Source organism: Cricetulus griseus, chromosome 7 (assembly GCF_003668045.3).
Source record: "Cricetulus griseus strain 17A/GY chromosome 7, alternate assembly CriGri-PICRH-1.0, whole genome shotgun sequence".
Classification (NCBI taxonomy): Eukaryota; Metazoa; Chordata; class Mammalia; order Rodentia; family Cricetidae; genus Cricetulus; species Cricetulus griseus.
Window position 1 is genome coordinate 5,481,875 of NC_048600.1, and position 12,851 is coordinate 5,494,725.

Below are 12,851 nucleotides of genomic sequence, written 5' to 3' on the forward strand. Positions count from 1 at the left end.
ACTTGTGCAACATAGCAATCTGTATTGGCACCAGGAGTCTCAGAAAGGAGTAAATACTGAAGATTAATTACAAGTTGCTCTATGTGAATCTGCCTAAGGAGCTGCATGCCTCTTCCACCAAATCTTCCACCCAAAGAGCATAACTAAGTTCCAGAACAATGACTTTTTCATGTTCAAAGCAGTGTCCATCCTCTCAAGGTTGATTGCTAAAGTTTTCCATACCTCATGGCAAAGTATTAGGGCTAACTGATTGGAGTGCTGTATAAATTAAAGGCTGTATGTTTCACCCCAAGTAAAGCCCATTGCAACAGACTCCAGTGTAATGGAACTATTTCAGAATGAGGTTTTGCACTCCTGTGGAGACCATCTTCTTCCCTTTGCCAATTGTTGTCTCCCTTGTGTAGATTTCCTGCTCAGAAACCCCTCAGGAGTATCCATCCTTCAGCCACAAAGAAGAAAAGATGACTTCCTGAAGCAGCCCCTGCCTGATGGGCCCTCACCTCCCTTTCTCCTTGTACCTCCTAAGCCTACATCTATAGCCTGACCTGCCATCCCACTGTCTCCTGACCTCACCCCACATTTCTTCTCCATGAAATCGGCTCAGTGGAGCTAGACAGCTCCCTGACCTACCTGCCTGTAAAATTCATGTTTTTCTTCTCTCTCTCTCTCTCTCTCTCTCTCTCTCTCTCTCTCTCTCTCTCTCGTCCCCCAAGGAGAAAAATTCATGTTTTTCATGTCTTGCTTTAAATAGACTTTTGTGAAACCACTGTGAATCCTATTGTAGACTCTCTGGTTGTTATTCTCATGTAGCCTTTACCACATTTTATTTTATGGCGATTTTTGTTGTTCATTTGTCTGTGTATCCATCTAACAATTACCCAATGAGCATTAATTATATATTCTTGGTACTCTGGGCCTTTTGGGTTAGACAGACTATATAAAAATGCTTAAAATAATATGTGGTAAGACTCCAAGGGTATATGACATGTGCAGGAGACATCCAACCTAGTTAGAAATATATGCTGGAGAAAGGTGTTGGGGCCAGGAAAGCCTTTTCTCATATGTTTTGAGGGCAAGAAGAAATATTTTCATTTTATCTAGAATAAGATTGGATGCTTGCTGAAGTTAGAGTATTTTAAATAGACAGCCAGTGACGTGCAGTGTCTTGTCAATCATAGCGGCTCTCACCTGGGCAATGCTGACTATCCCTGACACTACCCTGCCTAAGCTAACCGTTTCTGGAGCTCTGCTGGTGCTCCTCCATGTGTGGAAAACTCTAGTGATGAGATTTTACAACTTAAAAGCTATTCTGCCCCAAGCACAGACACTCTTCCAAGTAGAGATTGTTCTAGAACCTTTGGTGGCCATAATTTATGTGGAAACATAAGATTGGTTTATTATAGTATGGGCTGAAATGCCTATGAGTTGAAAAGTAGGCTTGTTTCAGTTGCATAGCCTACACATAAATGAAATTAGCGTCACAATCCACAACCGTTCTGTCATTGTGTAGCCTTTGACAATCAAGAGAAATGGAGCTGCATTCGGGCAATTTGTTAGAAACTGCTTGAGCAAGCATATGCTGACTGAACCTACCATGAAGGTGCCTCTGGGTAGGGTTAGATTTATAGCTTCAAAAGGTACCAAGAAAACGAAAGCCTTGAAAAAAGTCACCTCTAAGAATAAAGTGTTAAAAATCCCATTAGTACAGCAAGGTAAACTTTACCTTGGACTAAATACAGAAAGTTAATTTATTAAGTCACCAACATGCTAATTCTCTCTATATATAATTTTTCCTTTCTAGTACTCTAAGATAGTGGCCAAGCTTGGTATGCTCTTACCTCTGGAATTCAAGGTTGCAGCACAAGGGACAGAGTGGCCCAAAAACAAGCCTCCCTCTGTACTTTGGGAATTACTCTCTCTAAATCCCTCTTGCTTGGAGGAATTGGCTTCTTTCTACTCCAAGATGGCGAGGACGGAGGGAAAAAAAAAAACAAAAAACAAGAAACAAAAAGCAATGCTCCCAGGCTGGGTGCTTAGGAATCGGTCAGTAGATTCCCATGGGGGAAATGTTCCTATTTTCTAGCAGCTTTTGGGGGAATACTGACTCAGAGCAGCACCCAGTGTGCTGTCTCCTAGGGAGAAGCCTTAAGCACAAGGCTTCCTCATCTCTGCCAAGATCTGGCATTCAGGAAACAATGAAGCTACCCACCTGCCTTGAAGACAGACTGGGACTCTAAACCACTTGTACAATCTCCCTGAATCTTCCAAATGTTATAGGGTCTGTAGCAATGGGGTGGTGCTTGGTGGAAGAACCATGGTAAATATGGAATTTGAATTCCCTGCCCTCGTTCTACCTCCCTGACTGCCAGTTTGGAGTCAGACTTGATTTGATTTAGAAAATCAAGCAATAAGCAAAACTCAGTGGGATAAAATATGTATACCAAATTCATAGGAAAGCAAAGCATTGGCTTGGAATGAATGGTCACCTATATGCCTGAGGAGGGCCTGTGGGATGGCTGTTGCTTATTCCATCTCTGCTTCTCTCACGGCAGAGCTTTCATATTACATTATCTTAGTATTGTGTTCTAAATCCAAAGGATTCCCAGCGAAGCTCAGTCAGATCCATAAGGACAACTGGAGACCATGGGCCAGCCACAGATGTGGAAAGAAGGTAAAGGGGATGAGAAGAAAAAGAAATGGAAAATCAGGGGTGGCAGGGAAGAGAGAAGAGCTACCTACCAAAGATGGTGTCAACCCTATGAGTACGCAGAACAGAAGCACTGGTATGCCAGCATTCTCAGGCCAAACCAAGGGAAGCAACACAGGCTCTTCTTTCCTGCCTTGCCTGCATCTCTTCTACCTTACTTTTCTTCTCACTTGGTCAGCTCTCACTCCTCCATCTCTCTTACCTACTGCCAAGGAACACCTTCCTCTAGTCCTACTTCCTTCCACCATGCCATACTCGATCTAGCTGGAGTTTAGAGGCTGACATTTACAACCACTGACGACAGTCCTTAGCACTTGAGTCTCAGGAGCCTAGGATACCATTTGATGTACTGGAAGGATCTGAAAATTGTCAGATGGCAATACTAACAAATTCTCTCCCCATTGTTATTTCATCTCCCAGGGTTGTGAAGTCTTTTGATCTTAAGAAGAAAAAGCCACTGGTGGAACATGAAAGCTTGCCAAAGCGAGGAGGGTAGAGGGAACTATGGAGGATCCATCTAGATGGTCTCACGTTATGTCTACAGCAGCATTGGCCTTGCCTCAGCTTTTAATCCATGGACTCTCAACATTACGGGGCCTCAGAATCCCCTTGCTCATCAGACCACAGATGACTGGAGTTCTCCCGGAGGTTCTGCTTCAGTAGGACTAGGGTTGGTAGGACAAAAGGGTTAAGCTGATGCTGATATTGCTGGTCTGGGAACTTTGAGGATCTCATCTGCTCTCCCAGTGGGCCCTACATGGTTTGTTTAAAGCCTTGCTTCTATCACTTTGCATTTAAAAACCCAAGAAGCTCCTATAAGATAGAATCTGAGCTCTCAACTGTAAATGTAAGATGGTCAGGATTTCTTTGTTTAGTGACAAGGAAGGTGGCCTCTACCTCTCTTCTCTTTGAGAGTATGACTTCTTGACTATATTATAGGTCAGTAAAATTGGTCCTTGTAGGTTGACTCTTGTTCTATATTTTAGCCAAAGGGAAAGGCTGACCCTTTGAATTCATGGTTCAAGGCCTCCTTAGGTACTGGAACCTGTCAACACCTCTAGAAAGAGCTCTACATAGAAGTACACAGAAGACCTCTCTAAGATATGTAAGAATATGGAACTGTCTTCTACTCCACCATCTGCATCCTTGTAAATTCTGTCCAGGCTTTGTAGACACATCCATGCTGCTTACCCACACGCATGTGGATATGTCATATCTGCTCATTAATCAGCTGTGTTCTGGTATTAAAGGTTATTAGAGTGGTTGACAGGGCTGTTTCATCTTCCTAATGCAAACTTGCTCACTCTTGTCTCCTCTGAATCAACACTGCCCTGGATGGATGGAATTCAGTTTTCTCTTTCAGGACGGGAATGGGACAGAGATGAAGGGAGATTGGGGGAGGGGTAGGAGGGAGACAGGCAGACGTGTTGGCTCTTTGGTTTGGTTCTTGTGACCTTCCCATCTGGGCACCAGTCCCAGGGAACTCCAGCTGTGCTTCCGACCTTGGTTTCTGTGAGTTACCCCAGGTCCCATCCAAATCCTCTTTTCTACTTAAACAAATTGAGCTTGGATTTCTGCTAATTGCAAACAAAACAACCTGTGCTGAGATACTCCCCATTGCCTCCCATTGCCTCATGACGAAGTCCAGATTCCCAAACAGTAGTGAAACCCTTCACCATACAGTACAGCTAATTCTTCACCATTCACCTGAACACCTTCAACTCATTCTGCATATTTCAGCCAAATTGAAACTTTTAAATTTTCCCAAGGGCTGGGATTATAGGGATTCATTGCCTCACTGCCATTCCAAGCCAACTATTTATTTATTTATTTATTTATTTATTTATTTATTGTGGCTTTTTGAGACAGGGTTTCTCTGTGTAACAATTCTGACTGTCGTGGAACTTGTTTTGTAGACCAGGCTGGTTTCAAACTCATGGAGATCCACCTGCCTTTGCCTCCCAAGTACTGTGATTAAAGGCGTGCGCCACCATCGCCTGGCCAGCTTTTTAAGCATTTTCTAATCTTCAGGCTTTGAGCATTGTCCTAACCCTCCCCTGGTTGTTTGTAATGCCCCTGCCTCTTCTGCTTCATTAGGGTAGGCACACCATCCCTGCGCACACCGTCTGTTCCTTCACAGTCTCACAGTACTGTTACTCGGTTACCTGCCATAGACTTGTCTTCCTGACTTGTTTGTGAGCGCTGTGAAGGTAAAAGTGTGTCTTGATTCCAGTTGTATCTGGATGTCTGACACCAGGCCTGGTGCTTTACTGGGCTCTAGGAAATCCTTGCTGAATGCATGAATGCTGTGCCTTCCCTGCCATAAGTTACCTAGCCCAGCTGCAGACAACAGTTGGAAAAATACAAATTACTCTGGCCTCAAGCTAGAGACTACAATTTGCAAATACTCCTGAGGTCAAGAATCAGATATGTCCCTGGCTTGGGACTATTCTATTACACTCATTGCATCTTTTCCCTCCCTTATTTAATGATTGTGCTAGAGTTTCTAATTAGAGAAAAGACTTCAGGCATTTATTGATTCAAATGTGCTGCCCCACAAGGGAGATTTGGAGAACAAAACTAGAATTTAGCATATCAGAAATTCAATCCATCTGAGATCTCTCCAAGGGGTTTGCCCTTGGGTTACTTACCACAGACTTTCATAGTCACTGAGAACTGTTGTCATGGTAATCATGGAACCTTTCATGATTTTTGCATCAGAGTTAATGAAGATACTGGATATAACCCAAAGGAATCCACACTTGGGTGTGCATTTGTCTCCATATTAACCCAGTGCTTGTTTTGAACACACATCTGCCCCAGTGCTATTCGTTTTGGCTCTTGGTCCTGACAGGCATAAATAAACAACTGATTCTTTTTTAGTATTTCAACCTAGGAGTCTATGGATGGCTGCCTTTTTGGTCTCATTTCAGCAGGAAATCCCACCTGGCAACTTTTAAGAAAATGAAAAAAGGTGGTTGTGTGAAGCAAATGTCTTTCTTTTAGTTCAAATTATACATGTTGCTGATTTCAACACACTTAAATTTAATGCCTGTAAAGAAAGTCTCAGCTGTGGAAAGCACAGAACATTGACTTTGTCTAAAGCCTTTATTTTATAGAATCTCCTATAAACCTCCATTGTGCCTTCACTTCTGGATCCAGAATTCCCAATGTGCTCACAGTACACTATTTCCCATCTGTGTCCGGTCCTGATAGCTAGTTCCCAGCATACACTCTGTCCTTCCTCCCCTGTGAGAGAATCCCTTACTTTCAGCGAAGCATGTGGATGCTGGCAATCAAGACATTTCCCTCCATTTGTTACTAACCCAAATGGCACTTAAGAGGTGTATATTATTGCTAGTATTATTATTTATTGTGAACTAGTATGTGCCTTTTTCATTCTTGTTGATTGGAAAGAATGGAGATGAGGTGGCCATTTTGGACAGTTAGGAGCCATGTCAAAAATGGCAGTACAATTCAAAAGTCTGGAGTTCCATTAAATTACAATTACAGCTTGATTTTGCTTAAAGGAGAGAGACTTTGGTCTCTTGTAAGTGGTGATTATTTTGGATTTTGTTGTTGTTGTTAAGTGATCTCCACCAAAAATGAAACTTATTTTTCCTTTCCATTATTTGAGTGTGATATCTGCCAGGAGTTTCTGTGATTTACATCCTGAACCCAGGGCTTCAGTTGGTGTGGGAAATGTCCCAATGGCGCTGGGGGTGCAGTCTGTTGAGTTCTCCCAGATATAGTAAGAACCCTGATTTTCAACACAGCAAAGACCTTCAGGAGGAGGCAACGGCAAGCAAGGTTGGGGTTTGTTAAGAAGGCAGTGCATGCCCAAGGGGAGGGTAGATTACTCAAGACAGAGTCCCACGTACGTGCCTTAAAAGTAGCTATTTGTACTTATGGTCCTCTGTCTTTTGACGTTAGATTGTTTAAAATACGTAATTTACAAACAAGCTCAAAGATTAAGCAACACCTAAAAATTAAGTTTAAAAACCATGAATTTGTTTCTTATTTCTCTTCAAGAATTTCCTTCTATGAATGAAATTGTATGACTGTATGTTTTTGGGGTGGGTGGGGTGCACATTGTTTCAGCTTATGGATGAGAGCAGGGTGCCTATAGGATTAAACTCAAAGGTCCTGGAGGTTCGTTAGCTGTTTAAATGCATTTTTAATATTTTTTTTTGGAATAAGGAGCATTGTCCCTCTGTAAGCAATTCTCCTACTCTACCAGCCAGTAAAGGTTTATTTTGGTTTACAGTTTGAGAGTGTATAGTCCATAATAGTGGGGGAAGGTAAGAATGTGGGGTGGCTGGTTACATTGTGTCTATAGTCAGCAAGCAGAGAATGGGCAGGGTGTGGTGCCAGACTATCTATATCTGTATCTATATCATCTATCTATCTATCTATCTATCTATCTATCTATCTATCTATCTATCTATCTGTTTATTACAAAACTCTCAAGGCTCCCCACAAGTGACTCACTTCTCCTGAGAGGTCCTTTCTCCTAAAGATTCCAGAACCTTCCAAAATAGCATAACACTGAGTACAAAATACTCAAACATGCCAGTCTATGGGAGATATTTCACATCAAAACCAATATATTCTGCCCCTTGGCCCCCTACACTCATGGCCATCTCATAACACATACTATATTCCAAATGTAAAAGTCTTTATAGCCTTTAATAATTCCAATGATGCTCAACAGCCCAGTTACTTCCGAGACCCAAGGTCCTCTCTTAACTGTGAGTCATTGTAAAATCAAAATAAAGCATTTTCATTCCACAAGGGAGGAGTGGAGGAGGTGTGGAAAAGAATGATTCGACTGAATTCTACAACTTCCTGTTGGGTCTCTGGGACTAGTGATGGAATCATCTGTGCTGCTGCAAAATGCTTAGGTAGCCTTTCTCCTCCAGTTCTGCTTCCTGCAGCACATGTAGCATCTCTTTGGACCAACACTATTCCATGCTTGCAGCTTTCCTTGGCAAGTAGATATTCCATGATCTTGGGATCCCCAACATCCTGGGGTCTTCACTGCAACTCGGTCATCACATGCCAATTTCATGCTATGGCTTTTTAGGGCTGCCCTGTGGGGACTCCAACCCATCCCCACATTGCCTGCCTGGCTCCAGGGACTTCCTTGGTACAGCCTTCATACAGCCACCACCCTTACATTTTACTTCCCTGCAAAACCAGCACCAATGCCACCCATTTTTTTTTTTTTTGCTGCCAGCTTGGGATGCCATCTAGCCATCTCTCTCGTGACTATGGTGTCCTCCGTGTACCTTGGTGGTTCAATTTGAGAAAATACTTTCCTAGGCGCTGGAGCAGGGAAGCCCTTCAGAGGCATTCCTTTTCAGATGTTTCCACTGTTACAAATAGAAGACTTTGCTGCGTGGGGTCTTGCCCTTGGGACACCTTCCCTGTGGCCCTGGTGGAGTGGTGCTCATCTATTAACAATTACAGCTGCATACCTGCAACTTGCAGTTCACTCAGGCTCCTCTTCTTGCCAAACTGCAGTTCCAGGTCCTCCTGTTTCACCTGATGCTCTGTCACTACAGACTGGGTAAGAGCAGTGAGCAGTAATCCCGATACCTCCTGAATACTGTCTGGTCTTGAAATTTCTCCAGCCCAAACCAACTGGCTCCATCACTTTCAATTTGGTCTCACTCAAGTTGAAGTTGAAATCAAGTTGAGTGAACTCTAATTCTGTTCTCCATTGAGCATCTTATTTCCCTCTGGAACCTTGAGAGCTGGGTCTCCACCTTGCTTATTTCTCTCAGCATTGTGATCTCACCCATCAGAATGGTCTGTTAAGTTCTGCTTACAACTTCTGCTTCTCTGCTCACATCATCAAACTCTGCAGCATTCCTTCTACAAACCAGCTCTAAAGACCTACAACCCACAAGCTTAGGCTTATCCAAGCAATGCGGTAGGAGTGTATGGTGGCTGGCCACACGGCATACACACACAGGAAGTGGAGTTCTGTTGGCAATCTGTACAATGGTTTGGTTTTGTCAGTTGTGTTGAAATTGAGGCAGAGAGAAATGTAAACCAGATCTGTGTTGGGTGTGAGTGTGAGGGACTCTTCTTTTTTCCTATCTCCTTAATTTCCCTGGTCTTTCTGTCTCTTCTAGACATGCTGGGAGACAGGAAGCTTTGATGGAATTTTATACCAGCCATACTGAGTCTTCTACCATGGGGAATTGAGATATGAGCCATAGAAAGTTAGAGTACACACTCACATGTGCGTGTGTGTGTGTGTGTGTGTGTGTGTGTGTGTGTGTGTGTAACATGGGCATGTGTGTGAATTTTGAGTTTTCCTGTTGCAGTGAAGCCACATTTGTTTTACTTTAAAATAAGAACTTATAACAATTTTTTTGGGGGGGAGAATGAGGTAGATAATAAGACACATGTCCATTTAAATGTAAAGCAACTGACATAGAAAGAAAAACCCTGGCCAAGACCAAACATCACCATTCACATACTCTAATGCAGTGGTTTTTAACCTGTGGACCATGCCCTCTTTGGGGGGGGGGTCAAATGACCCTTTCACTGGGGTCAAATATCAGATATTCTGCATATCAGATATTTACATTACAACTCATAACAGTAGCAAAATTACAGCTATGAAGCAGCAACAAAAATAATTTTATGGTTGGAGTCACTACAACACGAGGAACTATATTAAAGGGTTATGGCAGTAGGAAGGTTGAGAACCGCTGCTGTAATGTAAGTGGGACCACTCTCCACATGGGCACACAGCTTTGTGTCAGAAAGGGATTTTGATTTTACTTACCAAATTTGGGCCTTTTAATCTTCTTTGCCACTTCCTTATTTGAATGTATTCCAGTTACCAGCAAAACTATGTGAGGAAAATAAAGACAAAATGAATCTAATATCATTTCCCCCAAACACTGTTTTCTCTATGGCCTCCCATATTTGCAGTGGTTATTACATGAGGCATTTTCACTGATGACAGGAATCTTTTTATATTAGGGGAAGTGAGCGGTCCAGTCTGCAGAGTGTCTTAGTCTCCGCTGAAAGGCCTTTGTAGAAAACCACCTTGGTATCTGCCATGTCTGCTGCCTTTTCATTGAACACAGCAGGCCTGGAACTCCTTTTCCAAATAAGGGAGTACGGGGTTTGGTCCCAGGAATGAAAGCTGGGTGTAGGGTGTGCACCCACCCTTTTCTTGTGACTTTTCCTCAGTTCCACAATGGGCTTCCGAGTGTCCAATTTGTCAATGCCCATAGAACTACATACACAGAGCAGAACATGTGTGTGAATGCATTTGTGTGCGTGCATGAATGTGTGTATTCATGGTATGTGTGAACACCCAAATATGTATTCATATGCATATGTGTGTGAGTGTGTCCATGCATGTGTGTGTGTCTGAATGTATACATATGTGTATATATCTGAGTGTATGCATACGTGTGCGTGTGCGTGCGTGCGTGCGTGTGTGTGTGTGTGTGTGTGTGTGTGTGTGTGTGTGTGTATGTGTGTGTGTGTGTGTAAGAGTGATTACAGAAGCCGGGCATTGGTGGCGCACGCCTTTAATCCCAGCACTCGGGAGGCAGAAGCAAGTGGGTCTCTGTGAGTTCGAGACCAGCCTGGTCTACAAGAGCTAGTTCCAAGACAGCCTCCAAAGCCACAGAGAAACCCTGTCTCAGAAAAAAAAAAAAAAAGAGTGATTACAGGAAGGCTGAATGGAGGAGATTTGCAAACACTCTTAGCAGAGGCTGTGTTGAAAGGGAGACCTGGGGGAAGGGACTGAGGGAGAGGAGAGACCTTCAGGGAGTCTGAGGATGGACCCCTGGTGTTGCAATCTAGCAGCCCCAGTCTAGTTCTTGCCTCAGAGCCTCAAGCAGCAGCATTTATACACTGCCTGCCTTCATGGACTCAGTAGCTGGAAGCAGGGGACCAAAGAGCTTAAAGCCACTGACCTCCTGCTTTAAAAAATAGTGTTGACTTTTCTTATTGCAAAAGTGATGCATGGTCCTTCTAGAAAAATGCAAACAGTAAAACAGAAGATATGGATGAACACAGAAGCTTGGGGCTTCTTTTGCATGCATTTTGCATATATTTATATAAGTACTTTAAACATTTTATCATGCTCATGCCATTTACAATGCTTTATAACTCATTTTAGCATATGTATTCACACACACATATATATGCACACACCATGAACACACATACATACACACATATTTTTCTTGTCATTAAATATTCTTCCCACAATGGTTTTAACTGCCTGCAAAGTATTACATTATATGCATGTATTGCAATTTGACTGATTCTCCATTTAATGTAAATAGCTTCATCTTTGCATCAATCTGTCATTATTTCCTTAAAATAAATTTCTAAATAGAATTTTTGTTTGAAATTTACATCCACTTAAAATTTGGTTATATACTACAACAATTTTTCATAGTAATTTTTTATTACAAAGTATAAAAATACCCTCTTCTCCATTCCTACAGCAAGTCCACTTGGTGTTGTAACCAGAAAAGCAGGTCCTTGTTTTCAAACATGCCAGAAGTCCTCCATGCTCCTTCCTTCGCCAGACACCCCTCCATCTCCCCCACTCCAGGAGGCATGCTTCTAGAGCACCTTCACCGGAGCGTAGCTACTTTTGGAGGTAACTTGCTTTCTAGATAGAGCAGGGGCTCTGGACGTGAGCATGGAAAACACAGCAACCTAAACAGGCACTTGGATCCAGATTAGGGACATACACCAGTAATATTAGCACTCAGGAGGCTGAGCCAGGAGGATCACAAGTTCAAGGCTACATAGCAAGGTTCTGTCTCAAAAGTACAAACAACTGATTCTCTCTCTCTCTCTCTCTCTCTCTCTCTCTCTCTCTCTCTCTCTCTCTATCCTCTCAACAAATATATTCAGGTAAAAGTAGACTCTTGAATTGGCAGCTGATTTTGAAAGAAAAGGTAGTAACATCACCAAGTGTTTGAGAAAATGTGACACTTTAAAATTGTTACGTTGAAATCTTAACCCTTAAGGGGACTGTATTAAAAGCATAGCTTTTGGTAGGGGATGAAGATGGAGAAGCCCTGTCATGAATGGAATTGATGGGGCTGCTAAGATGATTTCATGTGTAAAACACCTAAGTTCTAATCCACAGAACCCAAATAAGGCTAGACACAGGAACTTAAATCTGCAGTCCCATGTCCTCTTGTTGCTATGGTGTCCAGCTAGCCTGGGGTATGCAGCAGCAAACAACAAAGAGATCCTGTCTCAAAAAAAACTATCTTCAAAGTTGTCCCTGGACCTCTACAAGTACACTGTGGCATGCCTGCACTTTCTCATGGAAGTCATACATACATAAACGTGTATCATACACACAAGACATAAAAATTTAGAAGGAACGCAATTGGGGCCTTTCCAAAAGAGGTCTCAGGAAGCTGCTTTGTCCCACCTATCACATAAAGGGCATCAACTGCTAGTGTCTTTATCTTGGCCTTCCCAGCCTCTGAAAGTCCACAGATCAGCTTCCAGTTTCTGTAGGCTACCATTCTATGACATTTGGCTACAGCAGCCTAAAGTCACCAAGACCCTGAAAACCCGTGCCAATGATACAGTTACAGCATTAGCCTGTCTTCGGCTGAGGTGTGGGCAGTTGTGTATGAAAGCTGACAGTTTTTGAGGTGTTATTTACTTCTGGGGTTTGGGTGTGCTCTGGTTTCCTGGAGGTCTGTCTTGTTTTTTTTTTTTTTTATAGTAAGGCTATAGTTCTGTATAAAAAGCACTCTTTCATCTTCTATGCAGAAACAAACGGCCAGAATCTGGGAATATTTTGTTAAAGATATACTAGGCACATAAATAAATAAATAAACAAATATGCAAACAAATATTAAAGTTGAAGGCATACAGTGAAATATTTGAGTGTCAATTCTTAAGAAAGCTAAATACTACCCACGTGGGTCTGTGGGTCGTTGGGAAGTCTTTATGAGTCTTGGTGTCACTAGGACCATAAATATTTCAGTAAGACCACCCCAATACTTACTTAGTCACCCCAGACCCTCCAGGGCCAGTGAGTATATGCAAGGTTGTTTCAGTTTACCAACAGAGGGTAACAAGGTTATTATTGTCCAGTGCACTCAAGCCCTCCCTTGCC

At 42.6% G+C, this 12,851-nt stretch overlaps 1 protein-coding gene across 5 annotated transcripts in view; it reads right to left on the reverse strand.

Annotated features, from left to right (window-relative positions):
• Vit (vitrin) overlaps positions 1-12,851 on the reverse strand; it is an 86,344-nt gene that overhangs the window by 73,180 nt on the left and 313 nt on the right. For all 5 annotated transcript variants that reach the window (XM_035447892.1, XM_035447890.1, XM_035447891.1 and 2 more), the window contains exon 2: positions 9,513-9,582. In XM_035447892.1, the coding sequence (XP_035303783.1) occupies positions 9,513-9,582 (70 nt within the window). The remainder of the gene's footprint in view (positions 1-9,512; positions 9,583-12,851) is intronic.